The sequence below is a fragment of the Podarcis cretensis genome, assembly GCF_951804945.1.
Source record: "Podarcis cretensis genome assembly, chromosome: 8".
In the NCBI taxonomy this organism is placed as follows: Eukaryota; Metazoa; Chordata; class Lepidosauria; order Squamata; family Lacertidae; genus Podarcis; species Podarcis cretensis.
The window spans coordinates 7,154,897-7,175,156 of record NC_137177.1 but is presented as its reverse complement, the minus strand read 5'-3'; the positions used below and the strand labels follow the sequence as shown (position 1 = coordinate 7,175,156).

Genomic DNA, 20,260 nt, shown 5'->3' with positions numbered 1-20,260 from the left:
AGACATATTTTTAACGTTACTCGCCGGCGCCGCAAGGCATGCCGGGATTCCCCCCTCTCGGCTCCTCGGCGGCGACGGTTGAAAACAACACCAACCGTCCTTTCCCGGTGCATGCTGGGAGCCTGGCTGGCGATTGGCTGCCGTGCCGCGGTGCCTCCTGGGGGTTGAAGTTCTCCTGTCAGGGGACCCGACAGCGGCTCCATGGACAGCCGGGAAGGTAGCCTGTTGTGAAGGGGTTTGTTGGGGTGCTGAAGTAACCGCCGCCACCTCCTCCTCCTCCTCCTCCTCACACTCGCCCTTTGTTGTGTCTTTTCCTGTCACAGAGCCCGGAGCCACCTCCGCTACCGCCGGGGAGGACGAGGAAGAGGCCGAGGCCGAGAAGGGCCCTGCCTCGTCGGTGAGAAGCTGGCAAAGGAAAACGAAACTGGGTGGGAGGTGGGGGTCCCTCTCTCGTGTCTCCCATGGGGGGTGGTTGGGGGGGGGAGGTCTGGTCTGTGACCCACCAACCCAACCACCAGGGTACTGAGAGAGCTAGGTGCTGTTCTGTACCCAACAGCTTAATTAACATAACTTAACAGCACCGGCCGGGACGCAGGTGGTGCTGTGGGTTAAAGCCTCAGCGCCTAGGGCTTGCCGATCGATCGAAAGGTCGGCGGTTCGAATCCCTGCGGCGGGGTGCGCTCCCGCTGCTCGGTCCCAGCGCCTGCCAACCTAGCAGTTCGAAAGCACCTCCGGGTGCAAGTAGATAAATAGGGACCGCTTACCAGCGGGAAGGTAAACGGCGTTTCCGTGTGCGGCTCTGGCTCGCCAGAGCAGCGATGTCACGCTGGCCACGTGACCCGGAAGTGTCTCCGGACAGCGCTGGCCCCTGGCCTCTTAAGTGAGATGGGCGCACAACCCCAGAGTCTGTCAAGACTGGCCCGTACGGGCAGGGGTACCTTTACCTTTACCTTTAACAGCACCGGCTATACCGCTTCACAGCTGTAAAACTAGGTCATGCTATTTGCTCTGGCCCTTAAAGAAATACACATCTTGTGCAACAATAATGAACCTTCAAATTTAAAGAGTATAATAGGAGCATAGCATCAAATAGGTATATACAATTAGGAGTATAGCATCTAGATCAAGGGAAGTAATAGTGCCACTGTATTCTGCTCTGGTCAGACCTCACCTGGAGTACTGTGTCCAGTTCTGGGCACCACAGTTCAAGAAGGACACTGACAAACTGGAACGTGTCCAGAGGAGGGCAACCAAAATGGTCAAAGGCCTGGAAACGATGCCTTATGAGGAACGGCTAAGGGAGCTGGGCATGTTTAGCCTGGAGAAGAGGAGGTTAAGGGGTGATATGATAGCCATGTTCAAATATATAAAAGGATGTCACATAGAGGAGGGAGAAAGGTTGTTTTCTGCTGCTCCAGAGAAGCGGACACGGAGCAATGGTTCCAAGCTACAAGAAAGAAGATTCCACCTAAACATTAGGAAGAACTTCCTGACAGTAAGAGCTGTTTGACAGTGGAATTTGCTGCCGAGGAGTGTGGTGGAGTCTCCTTCTTTGGAGGTCTTTAAGCAGAGGCTTGACAACCATATGTCAGGAGTGCTCTGATGGTGTTTCCTGCTTGGCAGGGGGTTGGACTCGATGGCCCTTGTGGTCTCTTCCAACTCTATGATTCTATGACTCCTCCCCCCGGGCCTGCACCAGGCCTTTGGTCAGGGCACAGCCTGACCCCCTTCCTCTGGCAATCTGCACAGAATTTTGCTTAATGGTTGCCATCAATTTGATTTTAATTAATTTTTATAATGAAATGTTTTTAGAATCGTTGGATTATTCTGATTGTTGTTAGCCGCCCTGAGCCCAGCTTCGGTTGGGGAGGGCGGGATATAAATAAAATTTATTATTATTATAAGTTCAACAGGAAAAGCCTCTGCCCCTCCCCCCTCCTCCTGCCTTTGTTGGTTGTTGTTTAGTCGTTTAGTGGTGTCCGACTCTTTGTGACCCCCTGGACCAGAGCACTCCAGGCACTCCTGTCTTCCACTGCCTCCCGCAGTTTAGTCAAATTCATGCTGGTAGCTTTGAGAACACTGTCCCACCATCTCGTCCTCTGTCGCCCCCTTCTCCTTGTGCCCTCCATCTTTCCCAACATCAGTGTCTTTTCCAGGGAGTCTTCTCTTCTCATGAGGTGGTCAAAGTCTTGGAGCCTGAGCTTCAGGATCTCTCCTTCCAGTGAGCACTCAGGGCTGATTTCCTTCAGAATGGAGAGGTTTGATCTTCTTGCAGTCGATGGGACTCTCAAGAGTCTCCTCCAGCACCAGAATTCAAAAGCATCAATTCTTCAGCCTTCTTTGTGGTCCAGCTCTCACTTCCATACTTCACTACTGGGAAAACCATAGCTTTAACTATACAGTGGTGCCTCGCAAGACGAAATTAATCCGTTCCGTGAGGCTCTTCGTATAGCGGTTTTTTCGTCTTGTGAAGCAAGCCCATTGACAGCTTAATGGATTAGCGCTATTAGAGGTTTAGCGGCTTTTAGCGGATCAGCTGATAAGCGGCTTAGGGCTTAGGAAAGGGGGGGGGGAAGGGAAAAAACCCCGCAGGAACTCGCAAGACATTTTCGTCTTGCGAAGCAAGCCCATAGGAAATTCGTTTTGCGAAGCGCCTCCAAAACAGAAAACCCTTTCGTCTAGCGGGTTTTCCGTCTTGCGAGGCGTTCGTCTTGCGGGGCACCACTGTACGGACCTTTGTTGGCAAGGTGATGTCTCTGCTTTTTAAGATGCTGTCTAGGTTTGTCATTGCTTTTCTCCCAAGAAGCATCCTCCTGCCTTGACCAAAGTCTATTTTTCGCCTTTCTCTTTTTGCGCTTTCAAGTTGATCAAAAGAACCACGCATTTCTCAGGAGGCATTCGAAGGCAGCCCCATATCAGGAAGCTTTGAAATGTTTGACGTTTGGTTACGCCCAGAGCATAGCTGTCAACTTTTCCCTTTTCTTGCGAGGAATCCTATTCGGAATAAGATGTATTCTTATGAGGCTTTGCCCTCGGGTGGGAAAAGGTATTGCACCCGGGAAAGGGAAATGGGAGTCAACAGACACTCAAGGAATAGTTTTAGAGAAAAAGCTTTATTTCTACCATCCATGAACTGGTAGAAGGAGCAAGTGAGATAGAGTCACAAAACAAGCACGAGTTCACGGCCATTTGCACAGAGTATATATTCCCCTTCCAGTTCCCTCCCCTTTCTCCTCCTCCTCTAGAGTCCTGCCTCATGAGTTCCCCTGAGCATGAACAGAAAGCTCCTGTCTTGGGACTCTTGTGGACTCGTGGCACACTTCCCAGGAAAGGGGGATGAGAAGCCTTGCGGTTCAGCATGTCCAAGATGTTGCAACTGAATGAGATAAAAGTCAGTTCTCAGGCTTGCTTTGAACAGAGCCTATTCATTAGCTTTTTGAAGCCTTCTTGTACTGATAAAAGTACAGTGGTGCCCGCAAGACGAATGCCTCGCAAGACAGAAAACCCGCTAGACGAAAGTGTTTTCCGTTTTGGAGGTGCTTCGCAAAACAAATTTCCTATGGGCTTGCTTCGCAAGACAAAAATGTCTTGCGAGTTCCTGCGGTTTTTTCCCCCTTCCGCCCCCCTTTTTCTAAGCCGCTAAGCCGCTTATCAGCTGATCCGCTAAGCCGCCAAGCCGCTTATCAGCTGATCTGCTAAGCCGCTAATGGGCTTGCTTCGCAAGACGAAAAACCGCAAGACGAAGAGACTGGCGGAACGGATTCTTTTCGTCTTGCGAGGCACCATTGTAACATTTTGCCTTTGCCACAGCATCTTGTGAGAAAGCAGAGGAAAACTTTAGCTGTGGATTTTTAGAAGACAGAAAAGGAATTTTGGACAGTTTTGAGGCCTAGGTGACTTCAGGCCTAGGTGGGGCACCTGTCCTCACCTCCTTAACTATGGCCCAGACTGGCTAGGGAAACCCAGTCAGATGGGTGTGGGGGTATAAATAATAAAATTATTATTATTATTATTACTAATATTACTCATACAGTAGAATCGTAGAGTTGGAAGGGTCATCTTCTGACATGATTGAGGGTCACAGAGCCAGAGACTAACGTGGAGGATAAAATCATGATTTGGAATTATGAAAACATAAGACATAGGACTATGATGTGGAAAACGCTTTGGAATTCAGACCGTAGGAAGTAAAAAAAAATTAAGATTACTATTTGGAAGACAACTGGACTTTTTTAGTATTTTTATTGGATTTGATTTGATATGTTAATTGGATGTTCTTATTGGAAAATTAATAAACACTTTTTAAAAAAACAAAAAAAGGAAGGGTCATCTAGGGTCGTGCAAGGGAGGCCTTTCCCCACAGCTGGGCCAATGGTGAGCTGGTGAGCATCTGCCGGTTGATGGGACCGGCCACTCTGGGCGGCTCCCAACAGAATACTAAAAACACGATAAAACATCAAACATTAAAAACTTCCCCAAACAAACTTCCCTAAGAAAGAGCTTGGTTTGATCCAGCACAACACTTTCTGCGTTATTCGGTTCACATTTTAAGAATTATGTAGCCCAGATGGGTTATGCCTCGACTGTTAGAGATCCCAAGAAGGAACAACTGGCTTGTAAATTTAATATATGACATTGTAGGGGAAGGAATTGTAAGAGCTGGAAGGTATCACCAAGGGTCATCTTGTCCAACCCCCCGCAATGCAGGAATCTCAGCTAAAGCATCCATGGCAGATGGCCACCCAACCTCTGCTTAAAAACCTCCAAGGTAGGAGAATCCGCATCCTCCCCAAGGGAGACAGTTCCAAACCCTCTCTTCAGCGCTCGGTTGGAGCAAACGTTAGTTGGGGTTTCTAGCAGGTCACTGTTTGCTCTGATTCAGCTTTAAAGAGTGGGTTTTCACGGGGTACCGGGTGGCGCTGTGGGTAAAACCTCAGCTCCTAGGGCTTGCCGGTCGCATGGTCGGCGGTTCGAATCCCCGTGGCAGGGTGAGCTCCCGTCGTTTGGTCCCAGCTCCTGCCCACCTAGCAGTTCGAAAGCACCCCTAAGTGCAAGTAGATAAATAGGTACCGCTTTATAGCGGGAAGGTAAACGGCGTTTCTGTGTGCTGCGCTGGTGCTGGCGAGCCAGAGCAGCTTTGTCACGCTGGCCACGTGACCCGGAAGTGTCTCTGGACAGCGCTGGCCCCCGGCCTCTTAAGTGAGAAGGGTGCACAACCCTAGAGTTGGACACGACTGGCCCATACGGGCAGGGGTACCTTTACCTTTCACGGGGAAAGCTCCAGAGTGAAAAAGAAAAAACAAAGCACTTGGACCCAGACATTTAAAGCACAGAGGATCATGCCTGGAAAGATTGGAGGAAAGGCAGGTGTGGATAAGTCCTCATAATTTCACCTTTCAGAATTTTAATTACTGTTAGGTGGCTGTGGCCACTGTGTTCTCTGTGTAGATCCATGGTGAAGAGATTTCATATGTCAGAAAGAAGTGAGCAAGTGAACTGTTAATTGCCATGGAGGAGCAATAAGTAGTGAGGTTTAGTTATGCAGTGGTAGATTAAGGTTAAACAGTAAAACAAACGTCACAGTAGCTTAGAAACAACATTTTTCAACTTCATTCACCTTTCCTTCCTATTTTTTATACAGGATTCAGATTCTGACAACGAAGCCGGAGCTTCTGGTGAAACTGAAAGTAGGTGTCCCTTTTGAGGAGCTCCTATGGGTTTGGGCCTGTGCGGGTGGATGTTTACATCAGTGATGCAGTTGACCACAACGTATACAAAATAAAGGCCACAGATACCTGCATAAATCTGAAAATGTACTGTCATTATGTCACCTTGACTTGTGTAACTTTCTGGCTAAGGATGCCAGTCTAACCCTACATATCTGGGAGTAAGCCCCATTGACTTTAGTAGCACTTACATCTGAGTAGACCTGGCTAGGGTTGTGCTGTAATATCTATTTTTACTTAAGTACATGAGTTTTTCCTTCTGAGCAGCCAGTGGTTCATTCTTTTGACTATAGTTGCAGACTGGAAGCAATGTATTTTTAGGCACTTGGAATTTCAGCCGTCAGGTTAGCAGTGCACATTCCTTCCCATATCTGATAACTCATGAGTTAAATCAGCTACCAAGGAGACCCTTTCAAGTTCCTAAAAATCCTTCTGTATTTAAAGCTTTTTTTCAGAAAGGTGTGGGGCTGACCCTATGATTAAGCAATCAATTGGGCAACCTTGGGCAGCAAGTTGGTCAGTTTTGTTTAATATTTTTACTACTTTTAAATTTTTGTCTTTGTCGCCAAAATGTTTTTTGTCAGTCTCTGGTGGAGAAGCTGCAGTCTCACATCCATTATTGATCTTTTGTGTTGAAAAATGAAGCAGTTATTGGGAAGAACCAGTTTCTAACACAAGTCTTTCCCCTTGCCCCTCAGATTCCTACTATCTTTCCGTTGTAATGAAAGGTTTAGTTTTGACTGCAGATCATTAGCAGTGCATAATAGCAGGCTTTTGAGCAACACAAACTTTTCTGCAGGCAAGATCTCATGATATAGTCCAAAGGTTCTGGACATTTGAGATTCATTGTGTCTAACTTTATGGATCTCTCTCTCTCTCTTTCTCTTGCCAGTGGATTTTCTACGAAACCTCTTGTCCCGAACACTGGGCTTAGGCAGTGAGAAGCCTGAGAAGGTGCTGGATGAGCTGACGTTGGATGGTGTGAGCAGGTTCATGCTGTCTGAAAAATGTAAGCCAGCACTCCGTTTTCAGGTGGGCTCGGACCTGGGTGGAATTCTGGCAGCCTCTTGGTTTAACGCCCTTTGCCAAGCCACCAAAAAACACTGAGATGAAGCAGTGCTAGGATAAAGCTGAAACAGACCTCTTACTTTTAGAAAATTAATCTGGGCCAAAGCTCAGGCTTTTTTTTATTTCTAGAGATACTGATAATTTTTATATATTTCTTTATACCCCATCCTTTCCCTGACTCAAGGTGGCTTACAGATAAAATCATAGAATTGTACAGTTGGAAAAGACCTGGTCATTTAATCCAAGCCCTTCAATGCAGGAATCTCAGCTAAAGCATCCACAACTGGTATAAACCAGTTGAAACTGTTACGGCAAAATCTGGGTGCGAGGCTGCTCTGCCACCCAGCTCATCGGACTAAGTCCGTGGGTCCCTGCGGAGGAAAATGAGCTCAGCCGGAGACAGGAGCAAGCAGCAGGAGATCCAAGTTTATTGCGCAACAGGTTCAAGGCGAGATTGAACAGTGAGAAAGGGGCGACATGAGTTTTTGAAACTCCCTCCATGTCCCAGAATACAGTGCAAAACACGTCATGAATACATTAAAGAGAGGTTTGGTTACACAGATTACATCATGAATATATTAAAGGGAGGTTGGGTTACACAGATTAACATATGGAGGAGGGAGGGGGGAATATGCAGAGCTGGAGATATGCACAGATAAACACTTCCTGGGGATGAGAAAACAATGGTCCCAAATATGCATAGTCTGCCACCTGACATTGCCTGGAGGAAAGGCTGATCAGAGCGATTTGACAGGATTAGGGTCTTGACACCTTGAGGGATTATGGAGGACAGGGGAGGGGTGATGGAGTCCTAGAGAAATTGAGCAAATATATTGTAGCGAAGAAGGTGAAGAAGACATGCCCCCCCCCCTTCCGTAACAAAACAAATAAAGACCAAAAGTAGGAGCCCACAGTGTTGCTACAGGGCTGGGGATAGGTGTGAGACTGTTATCATCTAAACAATGGAGATATAAAAAGCGCTTCCTTCTTTTTTTGTTGTAGGCAAGAAGGTAGTATGTATGGTGGGCGCAGGAATCTCAACTGGTGAGTTTCCCAAGGGCTTTTTTGAGCATGTGCTTCTTTTATTATTTTCGGTTGTGTCAAAAGGAAGGAATAGAGCAGGCTGCGTTTCTGGCCAGCATGTGTGTATGTGTCAGAGGCCTCTAGTCACAACAGTGATATATGATCCCACCTATGGGAGCTCTGACACTTCTTAAACTGAAATGTTCATCTGTCTTTCCAGAGATGAGGGTCAGCCTAGAATGAGTTGCTTTCTGCTCAGTCTGTTGGTTCTGTTAACGGAAAAATCCAAGGGCTCCCTTGCACAAAAAAACAAAGATACCAACCAGGATAACTTGGAGCAAATCAGCAGCCTGTAGGCTTGGCCTTTATTGAACTGTTGCAACAGGGTGTTCCCCTCACTTGCAGGAGAGAGAAAAGACACAGAAAAATGGTGTGCAAGACCTTATAAAAACTTTTGAAATTCCCATCCTGTAGGTCAAGCCCACCCCCAGAAACATCATGCATACATTACAGAAAGGAGGGGTTGAGGGAGGAGTTGTGGTGGTAACCTGAGTGTCCTGTCACCTGGCTGGTTCCCTTCTCCCCCTCCCCATGAGTCATTTTCAGAAGACAAAAGGTAGTCGCAGTTTCCTGCCCCCTGTGGGAAGATCTGATCATTGTCCTTTATTCCAGTCCATGCTGAATCCACTCCCATATGGAAGTTCTTTGTGATCTTGATTGTCTTCTGTCTAGGACCATCAGGGTTGGCATAGCAACTGGGCAGGGCTCCTGTGGATGTGCTGGGATGTTCAAGGGATTATGGCTGGCCTGTATCAAACCTTCCCCATTTTGTAGTCCTTCCTTCATAGAGTAAAATAAAAGTGGAACAGTGCAAATCCGATGTATGGTTGATTTTCTATGAATTTATAACAGAAGCGTAGCGTATGTAGTGTGAGTGTGTGTGAAGTTTGTACAAACTGAATGATGGGGTGGGGTTTCCTGCTACAGTTCACTTGCAGCCTAGTACCAGCTATCCAAGCTATTCTTTTCCTGTCCTGCCACCAGAGATTTGTTTTATAAACTAAGAGATGTGATTTGACCTGAAAGATTCTGCATGCATATCGCGCGTTCTGCCACTGATCCATGACTCCTCCCAGGATAAAGTAGCTAAAGGCTGCACACCTACCATGTGCATATTTTAAAACTCTGTAGTATTTAGGGTGGCTAAAGCTATTTGTCTGATGTCAAGGAATCATTACCCAGTATTGGTAACTGTTATGGGTTAAGGGGCTGCTTGTGCGTAAATGGTTGAGTTCTCAACTCATGCAATCAGTTTCTAAAGACTCTCCCAGACCACGGAGCCATGGGTGCATGGCTGCCTCAATCGCAGGCAGAATCCGTCAGTGGGCGCTTCCGGAATTTACGCCAACATAAGAGTTCCTTAACGGAAACTCTCCTTCTGGATTCTCTGCGTGACAGTTTCCTGCGCGGAGTAGGCGTCCCCAGTGGAGGTCCTGAGACCTCTCCGCTGTTCTCACTGGAAGTATCTTGGAGCCATCCCTCCGACTGAGTTTCTGCGGGAACTCTCTCTCTCCCCCTGCTGGTTCCTTCCTCAGCATCCGAGGGTCTCCTAGCCTCCTTGAGCCCTTCCACCACCTGACTCTCTGATGGCAGTTCCCTGACAGTAACCAAGTCTATTAAATTGCATCAGCACTTGATACAGATATCCCTCGCCTGAAGTATTGTTTGTGACCAGTCTGGCCTCTTTTTAAGCTGCCTGCTTAAAAAGCCTTTCAGGCAGTTTCCTGATCTTCCCCGCCAATGCACACCTACCAGCGAAGAATCAGGTGTATTCAAGGGCAATGCTGAAACCCAACAGGTCTGTTGATTGCCCCCTGTGAGATGTGCACACATTGAAACCTGTCTCAGAACCCTCTGTAACATGAGGAATTTTCTTGACAGACAAGTCAATGTAGAAAGTGTCCTTCGTGGTGATTTTTTCAAAATAACTGGCTTAGGTCATACTCTTATTATTAAGCTGGACTGATCCAGCAGGGCTCTTTTTGTGTTTTCTGTTTGAATCATAGAATCAAAGGGTTGGAAGGGACCCCGAGGGCCAACCCCCTGCAGTGCAAAAAATCTGCTGCCCACTGTGAAGCTCAAACTCACGGCCCCAAGATTAAGAGTCTCATGCTCTAACAACTGAACTATCCATAGTTTCTTCTTCTGTTCTTCTGTTGTACTGGGGTTGAAACCAATAAAACAGCAAACACACTTCCCAGCTTAAATAATGCTGGTGTCAATATATGGGCACATCATCTTAACCAAGGGCCGGGGGGTAGGGCAAGTCTCTGGTAGGATTTTCCAACTACTGAATTTCTTAACAAAGTGACATTGTGCCTCTCAGCTGCAGGGATACCTGATTTCCGCTCCCCAGGCACGGGGCTCTACGCCAACTTGCAGCAGTACAACCTGCCGTACCCTGAAGCCATCTTTGAGATCAGCTATTTCAAGGTACCACACTTAGCCATCTGCCTGCAAACTGGCATCAGCTGAAAACACCATGTTTGATTGTTTTCTCTTTGTGCGACTGATTGTATTTCTCTGCCTTGATTTAGCAACACCCGGAGCCATTCTTTGCCTTGGCCCGAGAACTGTATCCGGGGCAATTCAAGGTAAGCTTTCTTTTGCATTGTCCCTAATTTAGAGTTAAAACATGGTTCAGGGAGAGGGGATTGGATATCATATGTTTTGGGAGGGTTTGGGGTCAGGGAGGTCAGGACTCCCCGGTTCTGTCCCCAGATTTCAGCCAGGACTGTAACTTCTAACTTGTTTGTGGATTTCCTTGATGTTTTAAAGTCTCTTGGGCTGTTTGAGACATTTTGATTTTTTTCAGCAGTTCCCTTTTAACTGTTGAGGGAAGTGTTCACTTCTTTTGGACTTGGTGCCATGGATTTAAAGAAGGGAAAGCTATATGTCTCCTCCTCATTTTCAGCACAGCATATGTAGGAGGCAGCTTTGTGTCAAAGCCATGTAAACCTGTTTGCAGCTCTGGTTTGTGGAGCAAGATGGGAGCTGGATTTCTCCAGGGTTTTCTTCCCAGTTCAAATGAGTTGAGGAGATGTGGATCTTGAATCCGGAAGAGGGCTCCTGTTGGTGGGAAGAGGCCTGGAATTCTGGGTCTCTATTACCACTCTGATTAATCCTCGTTCCCTGCTTTGCAGTACTAGCTCTTGGTTGAGGAGTGGAGGACCCCTCTCTCTGAGCCCCCGTACCCCTACCTCTATAAGGCACTGCTGCCTGTTTGTCCATAACCTCTGGGCCTCATAGGGATAGCACAGGGGAAGTGAAAAATGTTGCCCCATTTGCTTCCTCTAATAATAATAATAAATAAATTTTATTTATACCCCACCCTCCCCAACCAAGACCGGGCTCAGGGCGACTAACCCCAGGTATAAAACAATTGATTAAAATACAACTTAAAAACAAGATTAAAATACAACATTAAAATGCAGCCTCATTTCAGTAGAAACTCAAATAAAAAACTTTTTGGGGATGAAAACGTCAAATCTTCACCAAGGCCAACTATCCAGACTGGTCCTACGTGGGCCAGAAAAAAGCCAGGGAAGTCCCCAAATAGGAGTTCCATCACAGAAGGAGAAAGGAAAAAGGGTGAGGGGATCAAGTTGATTCCAAGCCAAAGGCCAGGCGGAACAACTCTGTCTTACAGGCCCTGCAGAAAGAAATCAGATCCTGCAGGGCCCTGGTCTCATAAGACAGAGCATTCCACCAGGCCGGGGCCAGTTTTGAAAAGGCCCTGGTTCTGGTTGAGGCTAATAAAATAATAAAATGCTAATTGCATGCAAATAGGCAGCAACAGGAAAGAGCAGGAGTAGTAGGACCAGGAAGCTCTAGAGAGTAGCAGTTTGGCCCTTGCAGGAGTGCCCAGCTATGCCTGCCCTGTTGCCAGCCCTGTTCCTTGAGTTCCAGTAAACCACCGCCTACCATATCTGTTTCCAGGAATAGTGGCTTAGCCTGGGGCTCTGCTCTTTTTCAGCCCACGGTCTGCCACTACTTCATGCGCCTCCTGAAGGAGAAAGGGATGCTGTTGCGCTGCTACACACAGGTGGGTAAAACCAACCTTCTCGTGGATCACAAAAGAGGGCAAGTGAATCTTTCAGCCTAGAGGACTTAGGCTTTTTTATTTTAAAATGTTGGAAACATCTGGTGAGCCTGGGGGTATTGCTCTGCAGGCCAACCCTGCTTCCAGAAGTCACTCTAGATGGATAAGAGGGAAGATTGGAGGTTAGTATCCCAGAACTCAGTGGAAGCAAAGCTGATCACCAGCCCTTTAGCCATTCCTGGTTCTTTCTTCATTGCATGGCATACAAATAGTAAAAATGCTTCAGCAGGAAGGATATGCAGCCCCAATGCCAGAACCACTTGTCTCAGTCAGTAGTTTGACCTCTGTTCCCGTGGGCATTGCAGTTCTTTGCCCTATTACAGAGCAGGAGCCTTTGACACATCAGAAGCATCTCTTAGAATTGTGCTCCTTGTTGCTTGCTGCCCCTAGTCGGCTTTCGCTCTTATGTGGGCAGCCATTTGGGCTTAGAGAATTTCTCCCGCTCACTTGTCCTGGACACTTTCTCTGTCCTTCTCAGAACATAGACACCTTGGAGCGGGTGGCTGGCCTGGATCAGGATGACCTCGTGGAAGCTCATGGCACCTTCTTCACTTCCCACTGCATCCATTCCGGCTGCAAAAAGGCATACACCCTGGAGTGGATGAAAGGTGAGGCTCCATAGTGTGTGTGTGTGTGTGTGTGTGTGTGTGTTGCAGGGGGTGGGGGGGAGGGCAATCAGGGGATCCTAGAGGGAGGACTGAAGGGGTATACAATAGAAATAAAACTTCCTTTGGGGAAATCCTGCGGAATCTCTTGGACGTGGCTTGGATACCTTTTGGTAGAGAGGAAGCAATGTGTGATAGGTTGCCACTTCTTGGTGGTGAGATAACCGTGGTTTCCATACTGTGTGAATGCTGCTGCTGAAGGAGGCACTGCTGCCTGTGATTTCAGCGTGCCAATTCGGTCGCCCAAGGTATAAAAGAGTAGCTGCTTGTTTGCCCAGTATGGAGGCAAGTGTGGGTGTGTCAGAAAATGGGCTTACTTCCCGTGGGCTGCGTTCAGTTACATTTTCTAGCATTCCAGACCTCTCCTGGTATGTCCCACAGAGGACCTTACAGTCTTCAAACAAAAACATCTTGGAGGTTAGGCTGGCCTCAACCAGAGCCAGGGCTTTTTCGGCTGTGGCTCCGATCTGGTGGAACGCTCTGTCACAAGAGACTAGGGCCCTGCGGGACTTGACATCTTTCTGCAGGGCCTGCAAGACGGAGCTGTTCCACCAGGCCTTTGGTCAGGGCACAGCCTGACCCCCTCCTTTGGCAATCCTCACAGAACTCTAGCCCAGTGGTTGCCATTAATCTGATTTGAATTGATTTTATAATGAAATGATTTTAGTATATTGTATCATTTTACTGTTAGCCGCTCTGAGCCCAGCTTCGGCTGGGGAGGGCGGGATATAAATAAAAATTTATTATTATTGTCTGTTTCCTTTCAGAAAAGATATTCTCATCTCTCATTCCAAAGTGTGAGAAATGTCAAAGTGTTGTGAAGCCAGGTGAGAAAGGTCCCATCCCAAGTCCCCTCCCCGCAACACATCTCAAAATCCTTTGTTGTAGATTTGATTCAAACACAAGGGCAGAGGGGTTAGAAATTTGCTGCAGCTGTTTTTTGTTTCTAATGAAAACTGAGATTATCAAGGAGCTGCAGTCTGTTCTCTCACAGAATCTCTCCACTCATGCAGTCCTGACTTTCCCCCCTTCTCTACTCAGATATCGTGTTCTTTGGGGAGAACTTGCCCTCTCGTTTCTTCTCTCTGATGCAGTCAGTAAGTGTCCTGGTTGCTTTTCCCTCAGAGTCAGGATTCTTGTAGCCCCATATTCACAGATCTGCAAAGCCCCATGACCTCTGGATCCTTATGTTAACTGCTGAAATTTGCACAAATGCACTAGATATTGAATCGGTGGTAAATTTTGTGGCTTTTTAAATGTATTTTGATTGGGTTATGTCAGTTTACTATACAGTGGTGCCTCGCAAGACGAAATTAATCCGTTCCGTGAGGCTCTTCGTATAGCGGTTTCTTCGTCTTGCGAAGCAAGCCCATTGACAGCTTAGCGGATTAGCGCTATTAGCGGTTTAGCGGCTTTTAGCGGATCAGCTGATAAGCGGTTTAGCGGCTTGGGAAAAGAGGGAAAAAAGGGGGGGGAACCCGCAGGAACTCGCAAGACATTTCATCTTGCGAAGCAAGCCCATAGGGAAATTCGTTTTGCGAAGCGCCTCCAAAATGGAAAACCCTTTCGTCTAGCGGGTTTTCCGTCTTGTGAGGCGTTCGTCTTGCAGGGCACCACTGTATTGTAAGCCTCCCAGGGTTTATGTAAAGAGGGAACGTGGATTTTTAAAAAAGTGTTGACCAGAAATGGGAGCACAGCGCACCTTGTGAATGTGCAAAGCAGCTTCAGAACTGTGCCCCTCCATAATTCACATGGGGGAGTCCTGCAGCAGAGAGCTGTGCATAGAGGTGCACAGTCACCTGCTCGGTCACTTTGGAGTGAGAGGAGAGTCGGTGATCTCAGTGGTTGGAGTCCCCTTAGTGACTACCCCAGGAAGCATTGACCTTCCTCACAGCTGGATCTCAGTGATGCTGTCAGAGAGCCAAATCTGTAGGCTGTGTAATGCTATGATAGGCCTACTATATCATTCTAGATGGCTGGGATTAGTAAAACATTTATCAAGGGGTAGGGAAAATGGAAACAGCAGGGCTATAAATAGGTACAAAAGAGAAGTCTTTGTCGAGGGGGTTAAGGAAAACCCTGCACCAAAGATGCTCATGAGGAATTAATGCATTCAGAGCAGCCCTGTAAATAGGTTATAACTGACTCTCACATTGTTCACTGTGGGCTTGTTAGCTCAGCACACTTCAGTTTGTGGCCAGAAATTACTCTGCGTGCAGCACGCCAGCATTTAATGCTCATGCATTCCCGGAGTCTGTGGTTTTCTTCTCTGCTGAAGAGCTGCAATTGCTTACACCCTCATGGGCTTTGAACCACAGAATTCCCCCATGAACTATAATGAATGTAACTATGTTTGAATCGTGTGGCATGTCTAGCCCAGCCAGTAGATGATAACTGGGTTCAGGGCAATGCACCCAAAGGGTGCAAATAGCCTCTTTGTGGTTTTGGAGAGGAGAGGGGAGGTACTGAAACATAGCTAGGGAGCCTGCGGCGGTATTTCTGTGGTGCTCACAATCCTTCACAGCAGCCCCCCCTCTCCTTCCCTCATGCTTGCAGGATTTCCGTAACGTGGACTTCCTTATTATCATGGGCACCTCCTTACAGGTCCAGCCCTTTGCCTCTCTCGTCAGCAGGTAGGTGAACTTCTGCCATGTGGGCACTGTGGCTGAGGGGTGACTATTGCTTGTTAAAGCAACACTACCATAGCCATTTTTTCCTTTCTCCTTTCAAGGGTACCAACAAACACACCACGGCTCCTGATCAATAAGGAGAAGACTGGAGAGGTAAGATCAGGTGTGGTACAGACTATGGCCCTCTGCGGTTTGGTATTCTGGGTTGAAAAGCTTCTCAGGTACCGGAAGTAATTTGCTACTGTAATTGCAGCAGGGAGAACATTTTCCTGATACCAACTTCTACTCTGCTCTCAGTAGGAATGGTGGGACACGCAAGCAAGGTTTAGAGGCTGTGGTTTTAATGACATCAACTCTCTGCTTTATTTGGGACAGAACTGAACCCCAGCAAATCCAGTTTCCAGCAACAGTTATTTTCATAGTTGAGTGCTAATGGGGACCTTGTTTACAGTTGCACAAAAACTTCCCAAGATATCAACAACAACTTAGTCTCTTGAGCAAGCGATATGTAGGGGCAGAATTGGAGCCTTCCATGAAGAGAGTTGACCTTAAGACTTAATCAGTGTGATGATACTGATAAGGACAGTGAAGAATCCATGAAACAGTCATTCCCTCTCCCTCCCAGTGATAGGTACCATCTTGGAGCCATTGAGAGACTCTCTTTATGCTTTCTGTCTCTTTGCAGAGTGATCCTTTCATGTCCCTGATGGGCTACGGCTGTGGAATGGACTTTGATTCAGAGAAGGCATACAGGCACGTGACCTTTGGGACTGGGCTGGGAACAGAAGCTGGGAACAGAAGCTGAGCCAATGATGCTACCACTGGATGGTGGAGGCCCCGGGTGTTGCTCAGAACAGAGCAGTTAGTAAAGTGGAGGCTCTTGGGCAAGAGGACATGGTGTTTGGGTTGTACCTCTCTTGAATCTGCACTGTTAACACTTTGTGAGTGAGTACAGTAGCCTAGAAGCACAGATGGTGACCACTCTGTCTTTGACTCCTTCCCAGTGAGAGCCAGTGTGGTGCAGTGGTTAAGAGCGGTGGACTCGTAATCTGGTGAACCGGGTTCGCTTCCCCGCTCCTCCACATGCAGCTGCTGGGTGACCTTGGGCTAGTCAAACTTCTTTGAAATCTCTCAGCCTAACTCACCTCACAGATACAGATAGGTAGCCGTGTTGGTCTGCCATAGTCAAAACAAAATAAAAAAATTCCTTCCAGTAGCACCTTAAAGACCAATTAAGTTAGTTCCTGGTATGAGCTTTCGTGTGCATGCACACTTCTTTCGTGCATGCACACGAAAGCTCATACCAAGAACTAACTTAGTTGGTCTTTAAGGTGCTACTGGAAGGAATTTTTTTATTTTGTTTTCACCTCACAGAGTGTTTGTTGTGGGGGAGGAAGGGAAAGGAGAATGTTAGCCGCTTTGAGACTCCTTTAAAAGGTAAAGGTAAAGGTACCCCTGCCCGTACGGGCCAGTCTTGACAGACTCTGGGGTTGTGCGCCCATCTCACTTAAGAGGCCAGGGGCCAGCGCTGTCCGGAGACACTTCCGGGTCACGTGGCCAGCGTGACAAAGTTGCATCTGGCGAGCCAGAGCCGCACACGGAAACGCCGTTTACCTTCCCGCTGGTAAGCGGTCCCTATTTATCTACTTGCACCCGGAGGTGCTTTCGAACTGCTAGGTTGGCAGGCGCTGGGACCGAGCAGCGGGAGCGCACCCCGCCGCAGGGATTCGAACCGCCGACCTTTCGATCGGCAAGCCCTAGGCGCTGAGGCTTTAACCCACAGCGCCACCTGCGTCCCTTGTTGAGACTCCTTTGGGTAGTGATAAAGTGGGATATCAAATCCAAACCCTTCTTCTTCCCTTCCATCTGTAATTTTGGGAGGATAACACTGACCTTGCAAGGAACCCCGAAAGAATGTACATGAATTGTTTTGAGTGTTTAGAGAGCACTGTATGTTGTTCACTAAAGCATAATTTTTTTGTGTGGGTCTCCCATCTTCTCTTGCAGGGATGTTGCCTGGCTTGGAGACTGTGATGAGGGCTGCCTGGCGTTGGCCGAGCTGCTGGGATGGAAGGTACCTATCCTGTTAAGGGTCCACTGGGGGTGCAGCCCAGATCAAACATAAACAGGTTACATTTGGGTTTTGTCTCATATCCTACCTAGACTTGCCATCCTTACACCAGCTCCATTCTACCTTGTCTCTCAGTGAGATTCCCAGCTTGTTTTCTTTTCTTTCAGACGGAGCTGGAGGAACTGGTGAAAAAGGAGCACGCTGCCATAGATGCCAAGTCGGCCGGGGCGAGTGCCTCCCACCCTCTAACCACGGAGCAGAAGGAAAAGCCGTCCCCAAAGAAGGAAAAGCCCCCTGACAGCAAAGAGTGAAGAGGTTTGACAGGACAGGAGGGACATTTGCTGTGGAGGAATAAAAAATCAACGTGGCCACAGGCTGAGTGATCCTTGTGGCTTGTTGACTTGCCTGACTTGACTTCTGTAAGCCCGGGATCAACAGAAATATTCTTCTTGGCAGATAACGAAGTGGGGAATCCAAGCTGGGTTGTGGATTGGAAGTGAGGAGATGCCCAAAGTCTTTCTGCTGACTTTGGGGGTGTTTGATTGAAGGCCTAAATTGCTGAAATCATGAGCGAGAAGGTGGATTCTTGAATTAGCAATATTAATATTTCTTTGGGGTTGAGTTCCATTCATTTATGCTTCTGTTACATTGATTAACTTCCAACTAACCTGCGCTATGTCTGAAGGCCAATGGAGGGAGTGATGAACGAAACCAGCCTTGGTCTTAACTATGCCCTCTCGCTCTTTTTCCTGGAGAACAGGTTCTTTCTTTGGCACCAGCGTGGCCAAGAAAGGCAGTTGGGGAGAGTGGTTGTCCCGAGGGGGTTATCTGATAACCCTCTTGACCTCTGGAAGGTTGCAGTTTTGCAAGAGTACTTTTAAGCTTTTGCCTTGATTGTTTTGCATTAAGCTATTATAAGTGGCAATTAAATTCAAGCACCTTGATCTATGGACAGGATATTGTGTCTCTTTGCTCTGCTCCTTCAAGCACTTCCTCCCATGCAGGGCCTTTTCTGGTTGGGATTGTAAGTGTCTTTGGTTGCTTTTTATTATATAACCTTTCCAAAAGAAAATCGGAGTAGGTCGCAGCAGATTAAAAAGCAAATATTAAATTGCTCATTTAAAATTGGATTAAAATAAGATAATGTCTGGGTGATGTTAAAAAAACCCACCCTAGCCCTTTACACGACCCCAGAAGCCAGCCCATAATTTCCAAAAGATGCTTGAGTTTCCAGTACTCCTTATGGAGAAAATTCCCTTTTCCTACTGGACAGCCTTGGCACAGATGGTAACAAAGGTGCGTATTGGCATAGACCCCATTATCACTATTTATTTGTATGCCACCTTTCCATAGCAGACCATACACCAGGTGACTCACCACACCAGAAGGTTTACATAATTTGCTTAGTTACGGGACATAACAAAATTTAGATAGTCACAAACAATAAGCCAATGAGAACATCTTGTGTTAGTAAATATACAGTGGCAATTCTTAATAAGGTCCAGCAATAAAAATTCAAGAACATAATCCAGATAACGGCAAAAATGATGCATCTCGAAAACAAAACCTTGGTCCCAGCAGTAACCCCTGAACAAGGCTCCACCCTGACAGTCTGTAGGCATTGTGAGCAGCAAAAGCAGCAGCCTTTGTGGCTGGAGTCAGTCAGGGCCTCTGCCCTCCCAGGCCAGGTAAGGCAGGGAGCAGGGTTTGCAGGACTCGCAATGAGGTGATGAATGAGCCAGAGGCTACTTCCATTGTCAGATACCTTGTGCTATGCCACAGCTTCATAAATCCTTTCTGGGTGGAGATGTAAAGGGACCCCTGACCATTAGGTCCAGTCGTGACCGACTCTGGGGTTACGGCTCTCATCTCGCTTTATTGGCCGAGGGAGCCAGCGTACAGCTTCCGGGTCATGTGGCCAGCATGACTACGCCGCTTCTGGCGAATCAGAGCAGCGCACGGAAACGGTGTTTACCTTCCTGCTGGAGCAGTACCTATTTATCTACTTGCACTTCGATGTGCTTTCGAACTGCTAGGTTGGCAGGAGCAGGGACTGAGGAACAGGAGCTCACCTCATCGCGAGGATTCGAACCGCCGACTTTCTGATTGGCAAGCCCAAGAGGCTCAGTGGTTTAGACCACAGCGCCACCCGCGTCCCATGGGTGGAGATGTATCCCTAATTAAATAGCTCCCCCTACAGTGAAGGTGTAGTGTTGAGGACCCACGAGAGAACCTCCATGAAAGACATATGTGATTTATTTGCAAGAAGATCCAAGTGGGCTTACATTTGAAATCCAAAATTGAGCAACAAAGACAGTAACATATCAGAGTAAGACCACCCAATGAAGCCATTAAAATGAGAGTTGGCACAAAGCAACACAATGGGTGTGTGTGTGTGTGTTTAGAATCATTCAGTATAGACGAAACTGCCACAATAAAAGGAGCTTAGGAACAACTATGTTTGTGGCCCATGGGAACCCCTCTGGGGAGAGACTTGCAGAGCCCAGGTGTTGCAATGCAAAAAGGGTCCAGTCCTGTGTTTCCAATCAACTACGGTACCTGCAAAGCTGGTGGGGAACTGAGCAGGGCATCTGACGTTGACGGCAGGTGGGCTGGCAGGTTCAGCTGGGAGGTGGCAGCCCTTCAACTACTCTCCTTCCAAAACATTTAAGGAATCGATTAGAACTTCTAATACCTTGTTCTCAGCATTGTAGTCCCTGATTTTTTTCTGATCTCATGGGAATCCACGCACATTTACGAATCCTACAGCGACGTCTAGGCTGGCTTGGTCATATCTACAAAATGGAAGATGGCAGGAGGTGCTCTGCGGGGAGCTGGCTTCCAGCAACTGGGCCCATCAGCAGACCAACTGTGCATTACAAAGATGTCTGCCAACATGACGTGAAGGCTGACAA

The 20,260-nt window shown here is 47.5% G+C and overlaps 1 protein-coding gene across 2 annotated transcripts; it reads left to right on the top strand.

The window, feature by feature from the left end:
* Positions 1–84: 84 nt before the first annotated feature.
* Positions 85–18,291, top strand: SIRT2 (sirtuin 2). Of its 2 annotated transcripts, XM_079985642.1 has the most exons (16): positions 85–217; positions 324–397; positions 5,642–5,687; positions 6,619–6,735; positions 7,797–7,838; positions 10,204–10,310; positions 10,415–10,471; positions 11,854–11,922; positions 12,458–12,587; positions 13,412–13,471; positions 13,686–13,741; positions 15,201–15,277; positions 15,376–15,427; positions 15,960–16,027; positions 17,282–17,348; positions 17,513–18,291. In XM_079985642.1, the coding sequence occupies exons 1-16, from the start codon at positions 202–204 to the stop codon at positions 17,654–17,656; spliced, it is 1,182 nt and encodes a 393-aa protein (XP_079841768.1). In that variant the 5' UTR covers positions 85–201; the 3' UTR covers positions 17,657–18,291. The 2 variants fall into 2 exon arrangements, with proteins under 2 accessions (XP_079841768.1, XP_079841769.1); XM_079985643.1 differs by lacking the exons at positions 85–217; positions 324–397 and adding an exon at positions 4,646–4,768.
* The last annotated feature ends 1,969 nt before the right edge of the window (positions 18,292–20,260 follow it).